The sequence below is a fragment of the Chanodichthys erythropterus genome, chromosome 3, assembly GCF_024489055.1.
Source record: "Chanodichthys erythropterus isolate Z2021 chromosome 3, ASM2448905v1, whole genome shotgun sequence".
Classification (NCBI taxonomy): Eukaryota; Metazoa; Chordata; class Actinopteri; order Cypriniformes; family Xenocyprididae; genus Chanodichthys; species Chanodichthys erythropterus.
Window position 1 is genome coordinate 64,649,757 of NC_090223.1, and position 25,444 is coordinate 64,675,200.

A 25,444-nucleotide genomic window follows, 5' to 3' on the forward strand; every position below is an offset into this window, starting at 1 on the left:
TCTTCGAAACATAAGTGAAGATATTTGAATGAAATCTGAAAGTTTTCTGTCCCTCAATTTACAGACCATGCAACTAACACTTTGACAGTTCAAAAAGTTCATAAAAAGACTGTAAAAGTGATCCATATGAATGGAGCAGTTTAGTCCTAATTTTCTGAAGAGACTTGTTCGCTTAATGCAATATACAGTTTACTTCGAGTGAACTAAAACAAGCCAATGGAATTGGCGTGCGATATTTGCATAATGTACACCGCCTTCGACAGGTGTATATAAATAGGAAGCAGATGCAATCGCACTCAGTTTTTTGCTGAGGAGACAACTGGTGTCCGCACAACAGCAAGGGTACAGAAACTTTGATGACGGGACATACGACTCTGTTCCCTCCTTCAGGGAACGAGGGTTGCATACGTAACGGAGATGTTCCCTTTCAGTCGGTCACATTTGACGTGCGTCAGTAGTGACCGACGAATTGGGATCCCAAATAAAGCGCCACAGTTGCGAAACCCCTTCCAGTGCCCAGCACAATCTCTAGCCACCCGTCACACCAACTGGGACGGTGAAGGGTACGAGGTTTACGCCGAGAGAGTTTGCTGCTGTTACCGAAATACCCACTAAGTAAACTAAACTACACTGGTGAAGCGAACCCGTAGGGGACGCTGCGGAGGCCACTACCTACCCCGTGGGGGAGGAGTTTACGTGGAGAATACACATATGGACTGGCCCGTGGGGCAGTACGCATATAGAGTCCCTGGGATGGCTCCACCTGGGTAGGGGGAGACTCATCTGACAGGTGACAGCAGAGCTGGCTCTGCTAAGGGAAAGACACAGGCTCACCGTAGGGAGTTTGACCATGGACAATACACATATGGGACAGCTCACATAGAGGGATCACAACATATGGAACTCAGCCAACAGACAACGTCAGTGATGGATGTTGGCCTGGCATCGGACACTCTGCAATGTCCGAGCCGAGGGGGAGGGGGAGGAACTTGACAGGGTTCGTCAACCGGGAAACGCGACTGGAGTCAAAGATGCACGTATCCGGCCTAGGGGGCAGGAATGGCATTGCAAGCCGACACTTAGAGTGGGTTCAACGTGTCTACCGGCTGGTGGAAGCGAGTAAACGGAAAGATACCGGCTCTACACGTAGGCTATAGAATCTAGCGAACGTGTTGGGTGTCACCCAGCCCGCAGCTCTACAGATATCTGTCAGCGAGGCGCCATGAGCCAGCGCCCAGGAACCCGAGCGGGCAAGGCACGCCCTGGGATTCTTACGCCAGGGCGATGGCATCCACTATCCAGTGGGCCATCATTTACTTGGAGACAGCCTTTCCCTTCTGCTGGCCTCCGTAACAGACAAAGAACTGATCTGAGGTCCTGAAGCTTTGCGTTCTGTCTACGTACACACGCAGAGCGTGGACGCGACAGAGCAAAGCTAGGGCTGGGTCTGCCTCTTCTGATGGCAGCGCTTGCAGGTTCACTACCTGGTCTCTGAAGGGAGTGGTAGGAACCTTGGGCACATATTCGGGCTGAGGTCTCAGGATGACATGAGAGTCACCAGGCCCGAATTCATGCAGGTCCCCTACCCAAAGAGAGGGTATGCAGGAAGGGTGAGGTGGATTTAGTCTCCTCGCTCCCCTCAGGAACCTGACGATCAGATCGTGTTTCCCCAGGGACTTGCCATCAACTGCATGGTGATGTGCGGAGATAGCGGCAACATACACCTTGAGGGTGGAGGGAAGACAGTCTTCGCTTCAGGCCTTCTTGCAGGAAGAAAAGCACAGATCTGACTGAGCATGATCGGGGTCCTCTCGTTGAGAGTAGCATCATTCAATGAACAGGTTCCACTTCAACGCATAAAGGCTCCCCGTGGAAGGAGCTCTAGTGGAAGTGATGATGTCTACGACCACTTGAGGGAGATCACTCAGAACCTCCGCATCCCGTCCAGGGACCACACGTGGAGGTTCCACAGGTCAGGACGCGGGTGCCATAGGGTGCCCCCGTCTCTGAGTCAGGAGGTCCTTCCTCAGAGGAATCAGCCAGGGAGGTTCTGTCGTGAGGAGCATAAAATCCGAAACCCAGGTCCAAGTGGACCAATACGGAGCCACTAGCAAGACCTGCTCCTCGTCCTCCCTGACCTTGCACATGAACTGTGCGAGAAGGCTCACTGTGGGAAACACATATTTGAGTAGGCCCCGGGGCCAGCTGTGTGCCAGGGCATCCGTTCCGAGCGTGCTGCCGGTCAGGGAATAGAACCACTGGCAGTGAGCAGTTTCTGGGGAGGCAAACAGATCTATCACAATGAGATGATACGATGAGATGATGCGCTCATCTCACAAGCTCCAGCTTGTGAGATGAGCGCATCAAGAAAGCGTACTTTGACGATGACACATCCCAGCAAGGCTAGCCAGGGGTGTTTCCGGACCACCATGGTGGAAATTGTCTGGCCAGGGGCCTGCGCTATGACTTGCATCATGCGTAGCTCAACCCTGACTCAGAACTACCCATATGCAATGAGTGCTTTGGCCTACCACGGATTTGCCGGGGACCAAGACCCATGCAGGGCAGAGGTGGTTTGCCCGTAGCACTGCCACCCCACCCTAGAGGGTAGTGAGAGAGAAAAAACTTGTAATGCAAATTATGGCCCTTTTGGCGTTCCATATTTGACACCAAAAAAGGCTTACAAACTGCCAAGGTTTTCCATGCACGTCTGAGCTAAATACAGGGGGCGGGGCAAGGCGAGTATGCATGGTTGTCAAGTATGAATCTGATTCAGCATGAGCACATCACAACCGTGGGACGCTCAGCCTCAACTTCATGTTCAGAGCCCAACAACACTCTCTCCAATGTAGCGGTCGACATCGGATCCTCTGATGGAGCCCTGACTTAGACGCTAGGTCCCCCATGAGAAGGACCAGCAATCCACCCAGAAGCTACCAGCCATGTTGGACAGTGAACGTGGCTGTCCAATTGGATGACACTGGGCACCGACGTGGCCGTGTTGTACTAAACATGAACCACCCACGAACATAGTCACAACATGTTTGCGATGCACTAGAGGAGTGGGGGGCCCACGGAGAATGGCTCGGCGGGTATTGCCCCACTGTGATCCTCTGGTCACCCAGGCTTATTAACCAAAGTAGTATTTTTCTGATTCAGAAAAATAAACTAGATCGGGGAATAAGTGTGGGAACTCCACCTCATTAAAGGCACTGGAGTCTTGACCGTGCATCTAGAGCGTCAGACAACGCGCTGCGTTGCCATGGCAACGCGCGCTGTCAGCCGGCAGCTCGAAGTCACACGGCGCGCTGAGCACTCAAGCCCTTATGAGAAAGGCGAGACAAACAACGCGCCGACGTGGGCATGCTCTCACAAGAGAACATGAACCACCCACAAACACAGTCTCAGCACGCTAAGCAGACATGAGAGAAAGTGATTATGGCCATCAGTGAGGATAGGAAACGACCACCTGCAGAAACGCACAGACAGAATGACGTCTTGAAGAAGACACAGTGTCTGTCTGTGAAGCTCTTTTAGAAGCTTTTGTTCTTTGTGCCGAAGCACACAGGGAACAGCCGTGATGTGACTGCAGACACACTTTTCACTCCCTGAGTCACATACACAGAGGAATCGGCCCAAATTGCAAACCAAACGGGGCAAAAAATGCTGTGAAAACAGCAGTTGAGAGCAGTATAACAGCTCGGAAAGCTCACTCTGGGAAAGCTCGCAGCCTCGCTGTACGGTGTCATAATGCCAGCACTGTAGAACAAAAGCTCTTCAAAATCTTGCAAAGTCGTCCTCAGTCTAATAGCAGGAACACACAGGTTGGTTCCGAAGCGAAAGACAGAGTGCGATTACATCTGCTTCCTATTTATATAAACCTGTCGAAGGCGGTGCGCATTATGCAAATATCGCACAATTACATTGACTTGTTTTAGTTCACTCGAATCTGATAGGGCTCTCTAGTGATATCCCGTTGGTCACTACTGACATACATTGAACGTGACCGACTGAAAGGGAACACAAAGTTACGTCACTGGAACGTTAATCGGGACGTCGTTGCAACTAATATGAGCCGATCCAGTTACGTTTTTACAACGTGCCAGTTTGGTTGTTGAGACATACTCTTCACGTTACAGAGACATACCGCTATAACATCGCCACGACAAATATGGGAATCACAAAGTTACGTCCCTAGAACGTTATTTGGTACGTTGCTACAACGAATATGGTCCGGTCCAGTTACATCATTACAACGTAACTGTGTTAGCTGGGTTTTCATCAAAAACCTTAAAGGATTAGTGCAATTTTAAATAAACTTTTCCTGATAATTTACTCACCCTCATGTCTTTCTTTCTTCAGTCGAAAAGAAATTAAAGTTTTTGATGAAAACATTCCAGGATTTTTTTTCCTTATAGTAGACTTCAATGGGCACCAAACAATTGAAGGTCAAAATTAGTTTCACTGCAGCTTCAAATTGTCCTACATGATCCCAGATGAGAAATAAGGGTCTTATCTAGAGAAACAATCACTCATTTTCTGAAAATTTTTTAAAATTATATAAGTTTTAACCATAAGTGCTCATCTTGAACTAGCTCTCTTCTTCTTCTTCTCTATTTGAATTACAGCAGTGTAGACGCTGCTAAACGTATTACTGCCCTCCACAGGTCAAAGTTTGAACTAATTGTTATATACTATTGAACTAGCATATTGCATATAAAAATTAGTTCAAACTTTGACCTGTGGAGGGCAGTAATACACTTAGCAGAGTCTAGACTACCATGGCATTTGAATTATGGATTAAATGAACATCAGAGACCTGCCTGCCCACTGCCACCACAGCCAGTACTACTGGCCCAGACCAACCCCTGGCATACCATGGTGTCTCAAAAAGGCTGGTGCAAGTGGATGTAAATGTATTGTTAGGGTGAAGTGCACCAAATGTGATGTGTACCTGTGTCTCACCTCTAGAAAAAAAAATGCTTTGTGAAGTTTCGTACAGAAAAAAAGGTGAAGTTTCAGGGATCATGGGGGGTTCATGTTCATAACCTTCCTTCTATAAGATTGCGTAATGTTGAATTTTCATGAACTGCACTGTTTTTGGTTTTATATCAACGTTTTATGATACATGATGAACAGTATTATATTTGTTTTTAACTGTCTACATTTGCAATTTTAATAATATTCATGAAAAACATAATGAAATTCAAAGAATATAAAGCATTATTCAGCAAAAGTGAATGGAATAAATAAAAGATGTTGGAAAATATGAATAAGGTGTTTATAATTACTGCTAAAGCTTATAATAGCACCAGTTGATTCAATACAAACAACATTTCTGAGGAAAAATATTAACTATATACACACACTTATTCTAATTTATTTCCACTATGCCATATGGCAACATATCATAAAGTACCTTAAAATATTTTTTTTTTCCAAATTGTTTTTACAGTACTTTATTTTATTTTTTTTAATTTCATATTTCACTAAAGTCAATCACTGAAACAACTATTCTTTGAGATAATGGCATTGTGATATCCAACTATAAATAAAATAAAATGTATGAATAAAAATCATAATAGAACTATAATAGATGTGCTGTGAACATTAACTATGATACAATGTTATTTCTTTTTATATCTGTCATAATATTTCAAGTTCCTCCATTGTCCAAATCTCAGAGTATTTCCTAAAAAAGTTATGACATCTGAGTATGATGATTTAAATGGACACAGGTCTGGGCTTCACTATATCTCTGTCTGTCCAGCGAGTCGAGCAGCATTGCCACACAGATTTTGATAGATGGTCAGCAATAATAAAACAGGCAGTGAGCCAAAGCTGTTGGCTATTAGGTAGTTGTGAGTGCAGGTGCGAAGTAAATTATTATATCTGAGATAAACTAATATAAGGATAATATTTCTGAGTTAAACACATGTAAGTTGCCAAATTCATGGACAGAGTCATTCCCTGAACGAAAAATGAAAAATCTAGTTGAATTTCTTGTTTTTTCATGTTTTTGAAAAAAAAAAAAAAAAAAAATCTGCTTTCAATCACTTTTTTGATTGTCGTCTCACCTTGTTTTTCCTTTTTGATTTCTTCAATCTGAGCTTCACTCTTAGCAAATCTGATTTCCAGATCTTGTTTGATTTCCTCAATCTGAGCTTGTTTTTCCTTTTTGATTTCTTCAATCTGAGCTTGTTTTTCCTTTTTGATTTCTTCAATCTGAGCTTGTTTTTCCTTTTTGATTTCTTCAATCTGGGCTTCACTCTTAGCAAGTCTAATTTCCAGATTTTGTTTTTCCTTTTTGATTTCCTCAATCTGATCTTCACTCTTAGCATGTCTGATTTCCAGATCTTTTAGTTGTTTTTCTGTGGCTCCAAGTTCCTTCAGTACATCTGTGCATGTTTTCAAAGGACAAGGCAATCCTGAGACGGCAGATTCTGTCGCAAATATGATATTCGGAACGGATACAAGACATTTGTACAGAAGCAGAAGAACTGCTACTCTGAACTTCATTCTTAGTGCTTTAGCTAAAGCGTGTTGGAGATGTGTGTGCTGTATCTGTATGTTCAGAGTGTTACAAATCGAATGGTTTTATACCATTATCTTTAGTAATGCTCACATGATTAACAATTTAGCCAATGACAGACAAAATAGCCTACAGCATATGACTGTTCCTCAAAAAATATTGTTGTGCTGGCTTAATGTTTTACAAATGTATGCAATGTTGACAGATTAAAGTTGTGTTTTCTTTGGCAGCTTTAATCTTACAAAACACTGAACTTTGGGCTTAATAACAGTACAAACTATCCAGTACTAGACATTAGGGCTGGGTATCATTCAGAAATTTTTGATACCGAGACGATACCGATACCTTGACTTCGATACCTTACAAAAATTGTTTACACATATGAAATCCTTTTTAAAACACAATGACATAACACATTACCTCAAAAAAAAACTTGTTTTATTTTTTTCAGTTTTTCCGTTTTGTTTTTTTTTTACATACTCAAAAACGTCTCAGGTTACGTATGTAACCATAGTTCCCTGAGAAGGGAACTCCCCTCTGCGTTGAACAGAACGCATTGGGGAACGATATACCCACGCCGCCATGCTGGAGGGGAGTGCCTGCCAAAAAATATGGCTGAGGCAAAGACCTCAAGGCAGTTCTCAAACTGTCCAGCAACTCCCCCTCGGGTCACACCAGGCTGTCAGTGACAGCATTCCCTTTGGCCAACAGCCCAAGCTGAACTTCCAAAAGACTTCTACCTTTCTCTTTTAACAAATAGAGCCTAAAGAAATCACTAAGGCATCCGGGACCCACTTTCCCACAGGAAAAAGTGGTCCCTTTAAGGGAACGTGGCCAAGGAACCAAAGGGAACCTCGGCCAGCCACTCTTGAGGGGAACGCCCCTCATTGCCACCAGGGAGGCCGACCTGGTCTTCTAGGGGAACAGACTTAGTCCAGGCCATCCCTGTCTGAATACAGAGCCTCTAGAATGCATTCTTCAAGAAAATAGGTAAGAGTGACTGCAGAAAGGCAGAAACCCACGCGTAGAGACGGGCATCCTGGAGAGCAGAACTCAGCTGAATGCTATGAACCCTCATATCGAGGGGAGATAATCCGCTCACCTAGGATCTACCCAGTGCTTAATTAACACACTGAGGAGGCTGTGCGCTGAGAAACCCTGAAAGGGGAGCACAAACTAGCCTGGGGCTAATTCTTAAGATGGGGCCTGATGATGGCCCAACCATCATAATCAGCTTAGGGAGCTAAGCACTATTACAAACCCAACCCCAAGGGGGAAGCGCAGAGCTCACCTAACAGGTAGACTATGCCAAGAGCCCATAATCATGGAGGCCCGGGAGGGACTTACAACATGACAACAGAAGTACACTTCAGAAAATGATCCGTTTTCTTGGTAAAACGCCTTCCTGAACACCTGTCTACGTACAAGGACAGATAACTTCCATAGCAGCCAAGGAAAGCTGCACAGTGCTCCTTAATAATCCACCCAACACAATATTAATAGCATAAACTTATCTACGCAAAGATAAGGGCCTACCACCTGAGAAACAGCATCAGGTCTCTAACAAAGCAGTTTAAAACCTAGCTGTTACACTCATAGTTACACCTACATAAGCAATGGGATAATCTGGGCAAAAAATTCAGCCACTCCCTCAGGAGAAGGCCAAAAACTAAAATACATATGGGAATTATTTATACATACACCATACATACACTTAGTTCTAGCCTGGCCAAACAACATACAGGCCTATTCAAAATAACAGGCGCTATAATAAGCCTGATCTCTACCTCGAAATTTCAGATAAGAAATACAGCAAGGATCAAAGCTATTGCGCTGGGCGGCCGGTTAGGACCGCCACAAACGCAGAAACTGAAGTGATGAGCGCCAGCTCAAACTATACTGACAATAGTCAAACGGCAGAACATACAGAGAGAAAACTGAACAACAGCCATTCTGTGGCTCGCTCAGTCAGTCTCAACACTTCCATTTTTTTTTTTTTTTTGCCCAAAAAAAAAAACCCATAACATATTTACTGTTACACATTCAGGAAGTAATACAGGAATAAAAACAAGGTCGAACATTTAAGCGATTAAATCAGACCTTGTCTTACCTTACCGCGGCTCGAAGACCAGAGATTCCTTCCTCGTTCTTTCAAAGGAGAAGAATGATATCCCCGGTTCCATAAGCCTCACAAACCTTTTCACTATCAAGCCAGAAGGTGGGCCTACAGAAAAAGCTTCATCATGGGCCGGCCACCGGCCTGAATGTTCCAAGGTGTTATCCTGAACGTGCACAGATTTTAGATAGGGGATAATGGGCATATGACCTAACAACTCCCTCGGGAGGAGGCCAGAACTAGGAACTATACAACCTAATAAGGGATAGTATACATAAGGTTATGTAAATAACACACCTAACCTAGCTCTAGCCTAGCCGCTAAGCTACGGGCCTTCTTACAGATCTCATGGATAAGAGAAAGAAAGTGAAGCTCACAAGCAAACAATGTCAGTCGGCCGATTAAGACCGACCTAAACATTTACATATTAACTGAAGTGATGAGTGCTATCAACTTCAGTCTGCCCATCCCCTAATTTTCTTGACTACATGCTCAGAAACCTATACAGGAAAATAAGGTCTTATTTTAAATGAATAAAATATAGACCCTCCTGCGGCTCAAAAACCAAAAACTCCTAAAGCTCCCTTTTTTACATGAAAGGATGGAATCTAAGGCTCTTTTAAGCCTAAAAGATCCTCTTACTATCAAACAGAAACAGCGGGCTGATAGAAATAATAACTATGGGCCCAGCCATCAGTCTGACCATAAGAAGCATCTGAGCATGATATATGTCCATACATATATACACATATATAACAAACATGTATATAAGCATACACATATATATATATATATATATATATATATATATATATATATATATACACACACACACACACACAGGAGGTGGAAGAAGAAGAGGAGAGGGTATATAAATCACCCTATAGCTGGGGAATCGATTACAAACGCAACAGTGTTTACAATCGATCACCCATCTCACTCTCTCTTCCTCCCCCTCCCGCCTGTCTGGGTTCAGATACAAAACTGAATGGCTAAGGGTTTTTCCATGCCTTCCCGATCTCAAACGTGGAGATCAAAAAAGGAATGGAAAGTATGGAAGCTGCCGTATTAATAGACAGAAAGGAAACGCTCGTCGAGCCATCTGCGCGCGGCCCCTTTCCTAACGCGTTCTCCCGGCAGCTGCAGCCCGCCGAGAAGCTCGTCCCAAACACACAGCAGCTCGCATACAACCAGCCAGAGGAGCGCTCGCCGCCGGACGCGATGACGTCAAACACGTCAAACACGCTCGTTCTCGCCCGCCCCGGGGAAGTTAGAGAGAATGAAACTCTCAAACTTCCCAACGAGCTCATCCGCGTGCCCTATGATTGCAGCCACCGTGAAGCCTCAGCACAAACAGAGGCCAGAACCAACAGGCAATGATGCAGACAGCTCTTCCCTCGGGAAGAGTGACAAACGAGAACAGCGTAAACACAGTGCGTGCTCCTCTCCAGACAGAAAACGCTCAGAAAAATATGTATATCAAGTGTCAAACCTTTGGACACGGATAAACACACTGTCATGAACGTTTGTAAGGTATATATAGAAAACCCTACCGGAGTCTTTTGGTATAGATGCAATCAGACAGAACAGGAACGAAAGACGAAAAAGATAGTGACTGTCTCTCCAGGCGCTCCCTTTATACATCCGGGTCGCGCCGTATGACGTCATAGGCTGTCGCCGGCCAATAGCAATTGGAGCTGTTGGATAGTGCTTTCGACACCTGGGTCACGTGACGGTTCCCCAATGCGTTCTGTTCAACGCAGAGTGAAGTTCCCTTCGAAAGGGAACCCATCTCTTTAGCCAGTGCACAAACAATAAACCAAAGCACAAAGGAGCAAAATGTAACAAACACTATACCTAAGTGCAAAGAGTTTTAACAAAGTTTTAGTGCAAAATGAACAGTGTTGAGAGGCTCAGTGCTACATACGTAGGCTTTTAAAACAATCAGCAGTTCTTCTTCCAAAAAATTAGCATGTCTGCTTTTTCAGGAGACAGACAAGCCCTCTCCTAACTGATAATGTCCCCAGCAGTAGAAAATGTACGCTCTGATGGTGTGGAGGATGCTTGCACACACAGATACCTTGTTGCCAAATCAGAAAGCAATGGCAGATTGTGCTTCATGTCCCACCACCAGGTTACTGAACTCACTGAGGACAGCGTAGATGGAAGTGATCTGTAGTGATTTATCTCTGTCTGAATCTTCTCAGTAGTGCTGCTGACAATGGTCTCCGTTCTTACTTCAATTGCCATGTCCTCCACAGCAAACAGCTCCTCAAGAGCAGAGAGCTTTGGTTTCTTCTGTGAACAAATGAGTAATCACTATCGAGGTAAATGTAAAGGAGTTAATTTTCATAGGGGAAAACTTGGATGTCTTGAAATTTTCTTACCAGTGTTGCTACAGCAGATGCTTCTTCATCAGATGAGCTGTCAGCTTGGACATCTGCTCTCTCTTTCTCTCCCTGTTCCTTCTCCTGGGCCTGAGTCTGTATTTAATAGAATATGAGACCCATAGTGTGTCAAGTGTCATCTGACACTTTTGACTTGAATCTGGGATCTAAGGCTGTGCCCTCCTCCAAGAACTGTCTGATGCTGTCAACCTACAAGGCAAAAACATAGTACCTGAATAATCCTAATGAAAACAAGTGAGACATCAAACAAATAGGATTACATTACACACCTGGTATCTTTTTGAGAGGTCATTCCAGATAGTGTTCTTAATGGTCTTTGTGAAGGAGGAGTCAACATCAGTAACTGTGAAGTGGTGCTGGAGTTTATCCAAGATTGGCAGAATCTGACCCAGCGTTGGGCTTCTTTCAGCAGAGACGCAAAGAGTTGAAGTGTAAAGTATCTTTAACACTTTTACAAACTCTTCTGCTTTTCTGAAGTCATCATCAGAAACTCTCTGTAGTCTGAAAAATTATAATCAGTTTCATTAGCTGGACTATAGTTTTATGAGAATGATTCAGACTGAAAATGGTATAAGCTAACGACAAAGTTCTTTACCTGTCGTTCTTCATCGATTTCTTAAGTCGAGTGTCCATGGAGGCGGCCTGGATGACAGGGAACTGCTCCAGGAATCGCTCCACCATCAGGAACAGGCTATTCCATCTCGTTCTCACGTCCAGGATGACAGCATGTTCTGCAAGGCCTAGAGAGAGAGAGAGAGAGAAATTGGTCTCTGTGGTTGCCAAATTTGTTGTTCACTTGAGATGTTTTAATAAATGATTTAGCAAAGGATTTTTTTCTAAACTATTTATTTGTCCAGAGTTTTGCACTAAGGTTGATCTGTTTTGATTTCTACTTACCAAGAAGACGCTGCTTCTCTTTAAGGACAGGTTTAGCCAGGCTGGACCTTTTCAGCCACACCACCATTGCTCTGATCCTTCCTGCCCACTGTGAGACTGACGGTATAGTGTAAAGCTTTTGAGCAGCAATATTGAGTGTGTGAGCAAAGCAGCAATTTTTTTTAATACTCATCTTTTTTATTGCTACATCCATATTTGCTGCATTATCTACTGTGACTGCAACTACTCTGTCCTTAATTTTGAATTCATCAAGAATATCTCCTATCTCTTCAGCTACAGTTTCCCCTGTTTGGGATGTGTATAATGCCCTTGTGTGTAGGACTTTCTCTTTCATGGAGCCCTCTCTCACATAGTGGACTGACACTGTCAGATAGTGGTCTTGTGCAATGCTGGTCCAGCCATCAGCAGTCACAGCCACACGCCTCACATCTTGTAACTCTTTCTTGATGTTTTCTTTTTCTACAGCATGCCATGCAGGTATGAGGGTATTTGAGAGCATGTCTCGGCTGGGGGACTGATATCTGGGGTTTAAGGCCCTTAACATCTCCCTATAATTGACATCATCATCAGAACACAAAACACAAAAATAGCATTGTTTTATCATTGTTGCTTACTATAAAAGGTGTAAAGAAAACACATCTAGGCTAAAAAAAAATCACTTAAACACCTGGCCAAAACCTACAACAACACCACTTACAGCTTACCTCCACCATGGAGCCTCCACTGTAGAAAACGGCAGTAAACCTTTAACAATGAAGTTTGTGAATGCCCTGTGGCACTCATCTTTCTTTTCTCTCATCATTTTTCCTTTTTTTGCAAGTGTGAACGGACTGACACTTGATGGTCTCATCATCATGCCAGGGTTGGCAGGAGCAGAGGCTATAACATTAATGTGAAGAGGGGGGAAAAACAAAAAAGCTAAACTGTTAATGCAGCCAGCCTTAAGGATAAGCACACATTAAATTATCAGTATAGTTATATTTAGCATTCATCACAAAAATACAATAAAAATAAAAACCAAGCTAACAGAAAAAATACTGCAATTAATGTTATAATTTTTTTAACAAAGCTTGATAAATAGTTAATTCCAAGAGCACGCAAAGGCATAGTCACCGTGCACAGAAACTTTAACTTAACCAGTAAGTTACACAAGCATGTACCATTACAAGTAAGTTAGCTGATTTTGTTTGCTAAACATTAATCTTACCTGTCGGAGTCCCACTCATATCGCTGCCTTTAGCGGTAGTTTTGGAGGAGTCGTGTGGTGGGCACGTTGAAGGCTCTGTAGCTGGAGGGCGGGATGACTGCACCGACTCAGTCTTTTTGCAGTCAAAGACGGAGCAACTTTCTGCTCTTAGGTTTATTTTGTGCACCGTCAAGTGCTTCATTATATTTGTCGTAGTGCCGCTCTTGGCAGCTATTATCTTACAGCAAATATTGCATTGCGCGCTGTCTTCATCAATCCTAATGAAATGTAGCCACACTTCCGATCATTGATTTTTCCACATCTTTTCCATGTCTACTTCTTCTTCTTTTAGATTTATGGCGCGATAACGATTTTTCCACATCTATGGGGGTTGGGACGCTTACACGCTTCACGTGAGCCACGTGTCCTGAGTGTGTATGGGCGTAACTGGCGATGACAAGTTAACCCCTTAGGTACCGAAATTTGGTACCGAACGACAAGACATGTTTCGATACACGGTAGTACCGAGGCATTAAGTTCGGTACCTAAAAAGTATCGAACTCAGTACCCAGCCCTACTAGACATGCATTCCTCTATGTTTGCAACATGTTTTTTTCTGCATTCACTGTAGTTTGGATTCTGAGAGCTGCACAGTGACGAAACGCGGCTGTTTGAGATCCTGCTGTGCTTATTCCATTAATTCATGTATCATATAGGTATAAATAATTAAAATATACATATCAAATACTAGAACATGTATATAATGTAGTATTTTTGTTGATTTACTCTTACCAAGCTCTGATTTCTGAGACACACACACAGAGGAAACAGCAACGCAGCTATTTAATTTGTGCTCAATTCATTCAAAGAGTTTACGCTCATTCATTATTGCAGTGACCCTACAGGTTTGTGTATAATACTGTGTTTTCCCCTGGCTCTCCTGAAATCCAGAAACACGAGGAGTGACAGTGTCAGTGGAACCGGCTTGTCACCGACTGCTGTTACGTTTCTCTCTGCATTGTGTACAATGAAGACCAGGGCTGGATTTCCTGAAACCTTCTTACATTATTCTTAAAATATACCTGAAGTTGTACCTTAACATTAATACGTGTTTCTAGAAACGTTCTTAGTTAAGTATACCTTCTGTAAGTCATACTTTCATAAGGTTGGTCTGGACTGCTCTCAGCTATATCTTATTATCACTGTTGACAGTCAATACGAATATAATTCTGAAGCTGTTATACACTCAGTGTTCGATTAGGATTATGGCAAAGAATGAAATGCAAAGATTCACTGCTAAATTCAACTGTGCTTTAGCGCTGATCCAGAGACAGACGCTTGTCATGTGTCACAACTATTCAGTGTTTTTAACCTCATCAGGTTTATTTTAGGTTTCAGACATTTAAAGACATTCAGGCTGCTGCATAAAAAAGGCAATTATAGTTTGTTATAATCAAATTCCATACACTGATGACTACAGAAGCTGAAACAATAACTTGTATATCAAATTATATAATTTGATGAAGTGATACTGTAAGGCTTGATTTTCCTGCTAAACGAAAACTGAGATCAAGCATCCTGCAATAAAGCGTATCTGGAGAGAAGATCTTAAAAGAATAGCATAGGACAACGCCTTGCCCCCACACATCTACAGTATGCAAGGACATTCACCCATCCATGTGTATATATGCATTTTTGAGTAATCGATGTTATGCATTTATCATTTCTGAATTGGCTTTAATTGGTTATTTGTGTAATTGACATGATACACTTTTACCTGACAAATAAAATGTTATATTTGATTTAATCTGGATTCTCCTGATATCATTATTACCAGTAAATTATGGGAGGCTAATGCTAGCGTAAATCTGTGTCCACGGTAAAACAAACTGAAGGTGCATGAATGAAGGAGCAGTAGGCACTTCATCTGAAGACCTTTTGATTTCTCTTTACCGCTGATTTAGCAAGTTGTGTGAAAGTGGCTAAATTAAAATACACTTTTGTTAGAGTGAGCAGTAGGCAACCGACTAAAGGTATTAGCCAACTTATTACACTCTCTGACGAAGATCAGACTGGCGAGTTTATGTCTGTGAGTTTACCGCGAAATCCCGGGGCAAGTATCTCTGTGCGGCATCGGGTCCCTAATGACTGAACAATTGAAATATGGGATATCCAGAATCATCAAATATCTAAATTAATGCATAACTAATGATGAATTTCTAAATGGAAACACAACCTAAGTGTAATAATCATTTGAAATTGGAGTCAGATTAAGCGAGTGAAATTAAGTGAACTTAATAGACACACTGAAAAGGCATACACGCGTTAACCTTCGCCCGGGGGCGTCAGAGTCCGTTTTTGGGCCGATGCGGGGTTCCTTGCATTACACAGATATCAGATACACATTGTTTATGAAACAAAGTTTACTCTATACCTCTCCCAGTTCACCTGCAACATAGTCTACTTTTATGTATTTCGGGGAAGATTTCATAAATCTTACAACTCTGAATTGCCTTGCAACCTCACATTCTTTCACATTTTTTACAATCAGAATATATCATAAATTCATTATATAGGAAGCTTTGGAGCATTATGAATCAGTGTATCGAATCAGGGGCACGTTCAAGCTCAAACCGGTGCGCAACGTTTTGCTACGTTTTCCGGGTTGAACGACATGTTTCCTGGAAACGGTGTGCATCGGTGTGCAACGGGTTTGAGATGCGTTTTCTCTTGTTCGGTGGGCGTGTCAGAAATCTCAGCCCAATCAGTGGCAAGATGTATATAAACCACGCGGTATTAAAGAGACAGCTCGCACAATGAGTATTAATGTAATATAAAAATACTATACTTATATATTTTGCTGTTGTATTGAGAAGTGACACTTTAATAAACTTTTCTATATTCCTCTGATTATATAATGGTAAATATTACAATATCAAAGCACAACAACAGTGATCAGCGATAATGATAAGCCTAATTAATACAAACAATAAAAATAATATAGATAAACACAGTCTTAAAGGTAAGAAGTGGATTTTCCTTCACCTGAAATGTTTGTCTTTTCATCCTGAAATGCAAGGCAAGTGTTGTATGACAATAATTAGAAGTTTCCACTAATCCTTTCACTGGATTGGGATGTTCTCTTTTATTCTGAACGGCTACGGCAGTGACTGTAACATCGAGCGTATTTTGTAGTATTAAACATGTATTTATACCAACTTCATCAGGCTCCAAAAATTCTTCAGAAAGAACACAAAGAATGTCCTTCTCAGCTGCCATAGTTGCAACTCCTGCGTCATCAGAATGGGGTGTTCAACGCGCCTCCGTTTCCGTTTAAAAAACGTTTTGTCAGTGCTGAACGCAGCCCAGGTCTGACTTTTGGTCAACTTTACACTCCGAACAGCGGATTCGATATGCTGATTCATTATGCTCCGATGCTTCCTGAAGCAGTGTTTTGAAATCGGCCATCACTAAATAAGTCGTGTTTTTTTTTTTTTTGGCACACCAAAAATATTCTCGTCACTTTATAATATTAATATTGAACCACTGTACTCACATGAACTGATTTAAATATGTTTTTATTACATTAATGGATCCTGAGAGAGGAAATGTCATTTCTCCCTATGAAGGCCTCACTGAGCCATCAGATTTTAGAAAAATATCTTAATTTGTGTTCTGAAGATCAACAAAGGTCTTACGGGTGTGGAACGAAATGAGGGTATGTAATAAATGACAGAAGTTTAATTTTTGGGTGAACTAACTTTTTAACATCTGGAGCTGCACAGCTGAATCATCAGATTTTATGCAGGTAAGCAAGCAAGAACAACAGTGAAAAATGGCAGATAGAGCAATAATAACTGACATGATCCATGATATCATGATATTTTTAGTGATATTTGTAAACTGTCTTTCTAAATGTTTCGTTAGCATGTTGCTAATGTACTGTTAAATGTGGTTAAAGTTACCATCGTTTCTTACTGTATTCTCGGAGACAAGAGCCGTCGCTATTTTCATTTTTAAACACTTGCAGTCTGTATAATTCATAAACACAACTTTATTCTTTATAAATCTCTCCAACAGTGTGTAATGTTAGCTTTAGCCATGGAGCACAGCCTCAAACTCATTCAGAATCAAATGTAAACATCCAAATAAATCAACCTGGTCTCATAGTAGAGATGTACCCGTGGGCACGTTTTCGCGAGACACAAAATTACGTACCGATGAGTACGTCTTGCTGCAGTTTCTGACAGAAATGAACGCTAGAGGCTGGTAAAACAATCATTAGGCACTTTTGCTTGTTTTCACACACGGTTTCGATGACGGCCGGGGTTGGATTATGAATGAATAAAGACTCGTTTTTGCATCTCCTCGTGCAGTATGATGTTACGACTTCAAAGCGCTTCTTACCGGAGTGCCTGATTTGTAAACAAACATACTTTGGGCTTTGCGTCGCTTAACCGGCTCTATATGTTTCGCTTTTTTTGGTCATGACCAAGCTTGCTCGGTAGCTCAGTCGATACGGAGTTGGACTTACGACGAGGAGTCGATTCCACCCCCCACCCCCCCTGCCTGGGTACGAATCCCGTGAAAGGTGACTGACGGCAAAAAAAAAGAAAAAAAGAGAGATCTGAACGAGCTGTAAAACAGTATGATCGCGGACGCTTCTTACGTGACGTTTGCTTTTGTTAACAATATTGGGTAGGTTTAGGTGTAGCGTCGGTGGGACGTTATTTTAAAACTAAACGGAGCGCAAATGTCAAATCAAGAACCCCCGTGATTCGTCTAAAAAGCAACGTCATAAAAACGTACCACATTCACCCTATTATCTGCTCTGGCAAAAAACAAAAAACAAAACAAAAAAAAAAAACGCTTTTAGCGCCGCTCAGTGGACATTTCAGAGCGAAACTGCAGCGATATGTACTCATTGCTACGTATTTCGCAACTCGCGAAAACGTGCCCACAAGTATGTTTTCGTCATGAGACCAGGTTGAAAAAAATACCATACTTACAAGTTACATGATCTGATAGGCTGCATCACGAACACTTTGTAAATATCCATTTTGAGCGCGAGCATTTAAAGGGGACATGCATTTTTAATTACACCCCAAAATAGGCAGATAAAAAATTGTATAATAAAAAATCTATGGGGTATTTTGAGCTGAAACTTCACAGACACATTCTGGTGACACCTTAGACTTATATTACATCTTGTGAAAAAGTGTTCTAGTGCACCTTTAGATCCTAACTCTGTTACCCCTTCTTTTACAAATTAAAAAATATGATCACCAAATCATTTCTTGCTCTCACTCAATAACATAGGCCTTTTTACCTGGAAAACACTCATGCAGTGCTGTAAAAGGAAAAAGTTAAGTGTGGGGTGGACAGGGCAAGCTTTCTTGCAGGCAGTTCTTTCTGCCAGTTTAGCATAGTGGTTGAAGAAATGTTTGGGTAAACAAGGTTTACCATCGACACTAAATCAAATACCATCTTTAATACTGCAGGTTTCCTCCAGACAGCTCTCTCTGCCTCTGAAGCTAAATATTTCATGCTCTGTAGAGAGTTAGAAGAGTCAAAGTTATTTTCAGATAACGTGGTACACACAATCTCCCTTGTTTGGGTGGCAGCAGCTTTTGCCTTTTTAGAAACAGAAATCCAAATGAGCAACAAAATATCGTCCAGCAAATGTGACACAAACACATAATGAATAATTTGGTGACCATCTGACTTCAATCATTCTCCATGTTTCCACAGCGCCCCAATATCATGTAACACCCCAAAACAAAAACAGGAGTCTGTCAATCGTCACACATTTCCCTGCCATTAATTTACAGATTATTTTGATAGTGACTGTCATTTTTATATCCCTACTGTCAAGTCTATAACATGTTCAGTTTATCATTCTGATCACACATAGCTAACGGTATTTAAATTAAGACTCTCAGTTCAATTTAGATAAAGCGTCAATCTTCAACTTCACATTTCCAATTTGAATCAATACTTGAATCAATCAATCAATCGACTAATCAATCAACTAATCCTGAAAGTAATTCAAATCAGCATCATAAATGACAGAAGTAGTCTTTAGCAGACAGAACTGATAACCGGTCTAATTAAAGATCATCTATATCATCTTTTTCATCAGATTCAGTCAGAATTATCAGCTTCTTTAAAGTTTTGTCATTTCATTTAACCCATCTGTAATGACACTCTTTCCAGAGGTTAGTGACACAATATACACACGGTAGGGACAGAATAGTACCTTGAACTAACAAATACAAAACAAAGTCCAATGAACGAACACACACACACACACACACACACACACACTCGTAATTTGATTTTTGGTGTTAACTCTAAAAACATTTAAATGTTGCGTTTTTCAGGTTTTATCTAGTTCTTTACATGGTCTCTTAACCATTTTTAAAGCATGTCTGATCATTATAAATTAGTTTTCAAAGAGTCAGCTGGGATTGTTTTGGTTGTGATATCATTACTTTATGTTTTGTTTAAGCTTTAGCAGATAACATCCCTGCTTCCACTAAGACTCTCTCTCTCTCTCTCTCTCTCTCTCTCTCTCTCTTACAGCACAAATAATCTTTCCAATGGCCTCCTAAGACTGTAACTTAGAATGTAATATTAAATTCATTACGATATAAAACCCTTAATGTTAAAATGTAAATGTTTAACTACAAAATAAAAACCATTACAACGATCTTGAAATATTTTATGCTAGGATCATTTTTAAGGTTAACTTTAGTTAAAATGCTGAAATCACTTAATCTTTGTGATCCAGACTTTTCTTTAGGCACCACCATGTCTTGGAGTTATTCTGTCATGTCTAATGACCTGCAGGATTGAAAAATAAATACATGTTTAATACTACAAAATACGCTCAATGTTACAGTCACTGCCCTTACCGTCCAGAATAAAAGAGAACATCCCAATCGAGTGAAGGGATTTGTGGAAACTTCTTATTATTGTCATACAACACTTGCCTTGCATTTCAGCATGAAAAAAGACAAACATTTCAGGTGAAGGATACTCCACTTCTTACCTCCAAGACTGTGTTATGATCCATGTTTTTTTATTGTTTGTATTAGGCTTATCATTATTGCTGATCACTGTTGCTTTGATATTGTAATATTTATCATAATATAATCAGAGGAGTATAGAAAAGATTATGAAAGTGTTACTTCTCAATACAACAGCAAAATATATAAATGTAGTATTTTTATGTTACATTCATAATGTAACATACAATGGGGGGGCTTTGGTTATGGGGGAGGGGCTTATTGAGGGGCATTGCTTGCTTTTGTACTGTTTTTTATGATAAAGTTATGTAAAATAACTGCTCAGTGCTGCAAATCAAACAACTCTGCTAATGCTAACTCAATTCTATATAAACTAGTAGGGGTGTGACGAGACGTATCTCACGAGACGAGACTCAAGATTGAGTTCACGAGACGAGACTCAAGATTGAGTTCACGAGACGAGACAAGATGGCGAAATACATGACTAGCAAAAATATTCTGCAGGTGTATCTGAAATGTTTAAACTAATCATCTTGTAATGAATGTCATTTCAGTTCTACTTTCTGAGTATGAATTATCATATGCAGTAAAAGACAACAATACTCAAGAACTGTAAAAAGTTTTGCCACAAACTCAACTGACTGACTTCTCTTCTGTATGATTTCAGTCTCTTCAGATCTTACTGTACATGATTTATGAGCTTCTACAACTTTTGACCTCCTAACTGAACTCCTTTCCACAAACTGATCATAGAAATAAAACCAGTATAAATAAAAATGTTAACACTTTACAATAAGGTCTCATTTATTAACATTACTGTATTAACCAACATCAACTAACAATGAGCAATATATGTGCTACAGTATTTATTAATCGTTGTTTATGTTAGTTAATAAAAATAGTCATTCATTGCAGTGGCGTACCGCAAGTCCCCCCCCCCCATGTCATGTCATGTGTTAAAATGTCCATCAGCCCCACAGTTTACAAAAGCTGATTTAACAGTGAATCATGTGGTGAATTATCATTGCATTGATGTATTTGATGTTATTTTTGAATAATATTATAGCCTAGCCTATATGATGTTTAGTGATTTTGATATGGCAGACTAAAATACCAGCAGGGATAAATATTTAGGCAAATTTATTCATTAAAACCAAAGGAGCGCCAAGAGAACGGATAACAGCCGCAACGAGCCGCAACGAGCACTGGTCATGATTTCAGAAACAACACATTCCAGCGGATAGATCGCCTCTTATTTAACACAGACCTACAAATTTTTTATCAAATGGAGATGTTTCTTTCTGTTAGCTACAGTTATTCGCAGAGTTTAAATTAATTTTTTAAGACAGATTTTTTTCAGAAAAATTCTCGCAGAGAGACAGCTGAAAGCGCACCCTGGTTTTTATTTATTCTATTTTAAAAAAGTAGCCTACAAGGTGTTGTTGTTATTGTGAGCGTAAATATAAAATAAAATTTAAAAAAATAAACCATTTGTAGTCTTGTACTAATCTGTAGGCTATCGCCAAAAATGACGAAATGCCTATTTTAAGTTGTTTCAGCTGCCACGAGGAAAAAATCCATCAGAACGTGCCGGCGTATTCGTAGGCCAGAGGGATAAAAATGTAGCCAGCTTAGTTTCATATTTATATTTAAATATTGGGCTATTGCCTAATATTATTTTTTTTTAAATTTCACCAATGTTGATTATGAAAAGTGAATAGCGTGCAGCGGGTCAGACCACTTCATTAAGTTTTGTTTTATAGTAAGTCTTTCTTTAAAGTGAATTTCGTTTTGTAGAAATTGTATCTTAATTTCAATCAATGTTTCATCAACCAATTGCCTATATTTAATAAATGGGAAGAAAACCAAGAACGTCGGGTGTGGAATGGATTGCGTAACAAACGAACCCATGTTTCTGTGGCCTTTGAATAAGGCTGAAGCAATAGACGTCTTTCTGTTTTTATTAAATTTCTTAAATACATGTCTTCATTGCTTAATTAATTGATAAGATATTTTTGGGTCTAACAATATTTTAGCTGGTCTAAATTCTAAGTTAGACACAAATTTGTGCTATATAAGGTTCCCTTCTAGACAAGCGTGTAAATTGTTGTTTCGGTCGCATATTTTCAGTAATTTCAATCGGTGCATCAAATGATGTAGGCCTAAACTAAATTCATGTAGTTACAGTAAAAGAATAAAGAAATAACTAGACTTATTGGCTATAGGCTACATTTGGAAAATAACTTCAGACATTCCGGTAGCTGACCATTAGCAGAGCTGGCGATGGGGTAAATATAGTTTGGGCAATATATAATAATATAAATAACAATAATAATGTCTCAGCAAAGACCGAACATATTTATTTGTCTCGGCACACATCCGCTAACAGTAACACAGCGCATCAAAGCTTGCTGTTGTCTTGGCTACCTTACAAACGGCGATGGAAACAACAGTGATGAATTTTTCCTCCTTTTGTGGTAATTTAGCACTATTTTGATCTTCTGCTTGCATTTTGGGCTTCAGTTGGATGCTTTATTTTCATCTTTAGTCAATTGAGTTCAGTTCTAAAAAAAAGTAAAGGCTATAACGTAGTCTAGCCTAAATAGGTGAATCTGCGACAGGGCCCATCATAGGGTGGGGGCCCCCACGCACCGCGGGGGCTGCGGGGGTGTCCCGTACGCCACTGATTCATTGTTAGTTCATGATAGTTCATAGTGCATCACTAATGTTAACAAATGAAACCTTATTGTTTGTGCTCAATAAGATTAAGAGAAAATGTTATTCATTTTTATGGTAACACTACAATAAGTGCAACCATAATCGCACTCTCTCAATATTCAAAGTGCAAATAAGACCAATTTTTCTTTGATAAAGAGCTAAGAGATGGTTACAGCTACACTGCCCAGCCTAAAATAGCTTTCATATTGAGAGATATTTATATTCATCAGGGAGCCGCTTTCAAATGCGGGGTATTGAAATTGCGTTTACCCTCACTTTCGTGATCGCGTGTAACTCTGTAAATATGGAGTGGCGGTGACCGTTTTCCAACTGAATTAAATGGTTTTTTTTATTTAAATACAAAGCAAAACGATAGTGGAGGCGCAATGTAAACGTAGCGGTGGCATATTCTTTCCTAATCATCATCACTCTGTCATGGCAACATCACAGACTACTTTTCGCCTCGATGAGAAATCTGGTCACACCCCTATAAACTATATAACAGCATAGGCCTATTAGTTACTAGCCTAAACTGGACGGAGACACGGAGTGCCCTGCGTTCACAATTCACATGGTGCAGATAGGAGGGAGAACAGAAGACTACACAGTTTATGGGAATAAATTGTGTATTTCCCTCACAATTGTCACAAAAACTCACTGTACACTGTCTGTCTGGTCTCTCTGCACGTTGCTTTGCGAGATCATGCGGCACAGTGTTTTTTCCTCACTTCTGCATGACTCTGCGTGAGAATATGGGGGTGTGGCGTGAGAATTGGGTCAATTGAGTGAGTCTCACGCTGAATGCGTGAGAGTTGGCAGCCTTGGTTCCAGTTCGTATTTTAAATGCCCTTTCCTCGCTAACTTCCCTCTCGTTGAATCAGATGTACATCAATGCTTACGTTTCACGAGTGCCCACTACTGGCGCTATATATACGGTATATATACGGTATATATATATCAGGGGCGTTTCCTCCGAGTAGGTAAGGGAGGCAGAGCCTCCTCAAAAAAATAGGATAAGAAAATAATCCATATTACATATAAAACAACACAAATATTACAAATTATGACATTAAAAAGAGTGCAAGTCACGCGTATTTCTTAAGGAACACTGCCCAACAGCGACACCCGCAGGTAAAGTTACACAGACGAGTCATGTTTACAGTCTATGGAGTCATGCCCCCCTTTCCTCTCATAGAAAACCATTTAAAATCATCAGACCCCCGGCGTGCGGTGGGTTTTGTGGGGGGTAATTGAGAATGAATGGGGGAAAGTCACGTGAGAGGAGGCAATGTCTCCATCGCGCTGTCATTGGATGTAATTGGTTGTGATTGGATATGATTGGTTTGTGCGATAAATCCCGCATCTCGTTGACGTGCGCGTTCTGCGCGTAGGTTTGACAAATAATGGCGTCAATGGGAAGACTAATTGAAAAGTAAGTATCACCCATTTAGATATCACCGCTTTATGTCACGACAAAATCAAACTTGAAATGGACTGAAAACATGATGGCTGCAGGGTTTTTAGTGCGATCACCTCGGTTAAATTAAAAATACAATTCGTGTCTGTGACAGTCGGTGTTTACGGAGCATATCTAATGATCCAAAATATCCTAGTTTGACAATTAAAGAAAACCTGCAATACACAAATAAAATATATTGTTTAAATTATTATTGCCTTTAGTTATTATTTTGGAATGAATGTAGAAATGCTTAAAACGCTAACTTGATGAGATTGACTTAGTTTTGATAAATAGAACATTTATTATGATACATCGTTAATGTAAAATTACAAAATAGAATTGTATTTGGTTTCTTTTTGATGTACTGTAAAGTAATTCATTTAAGAAGGAAGATGTGTCAACTTTGAGAGTAATGCACATTAATTTACATTGATTCATAAAAAAAAAATTGCCTCCTCATTTCAGAACACCACTGCACGCCACTGATATATATATATATATATATATATATATATATATATATATATATATATATATATATATATATATATTTGTGTGTGTTTTAAATTTTAAAAAAATAATTAATATATCATAGAGTTGTTTGGTGGGTTAATTAATCGCGATATGTGGTGATGTCATAATCGTGTTGCATTATGGGTTATGGAGCTAGTTTCATCCCTCAGGCTCATAAATAATAAACAAACAAATAAATAAAATAAATACTTTTTTATGCATTATGATTTATTTAAAATATTTGGCCTTGTCATCATGCTTCATGTCTGTGTATATAATGATGTATACCAACACGTTTTTTCTTTATTTTTCTTGATTTCTTTATTTCTTTATTGCCATTATTTTTGTTCATTGTTAAAGATACAACTATGGTATCTTCCTTGATCTTGTCATAATAAAAATAATAAATAAAATTAACCCATTTGTGCCCAAATTTTTTTAATGGTTTCATGCATATAGTCCTGTTAATAGTGTCCTCTGTGAACATGTTCTGCATTTATTTTCCCCAGGTTTTTGGTTTTCTTCTTAAAAAACGAGTTTGAATGTGCAAATATGTTGTATGCACCTCTCAATGTAAAATTTGA

At 40.4% G+C, this 25,444-nt stretch overlaps 1 protein-coding gene and 1 pseudogene across 2 annotated transcripts in view; both read right to left on the minus strand.

Moving 5' to 3' along the window:
- The window catches only part of LOC137007027 (tripartite motif-containing protein 16-like protein), a 33,340-nt gene extending 26,788 nt beyond the window's left edge, over positions 1–6,552 (minus strand). For both annotated transcript variants that reach the window (XM_067368294.1, XM_067368286.1), the window contains exon 1: positions 6,078–6,552. In XM_067368294.1, the coding sequence (XP_067224395.1) occupies positions 6,078–6,519 (442 nt within the window). In that variant the 5' untranslated portion in view covers positions 6,520–6,552. The remainder of the gene's footprint in view (positions 1–6,077) is intronic.
- The window catches only part of LOC137005239 (uncharacterized), a 615,607-nt pseudogene that overhangs the window by 245,556 nt on the left and 344,607 nt on the right, over positions 1–25,444 (minus strand).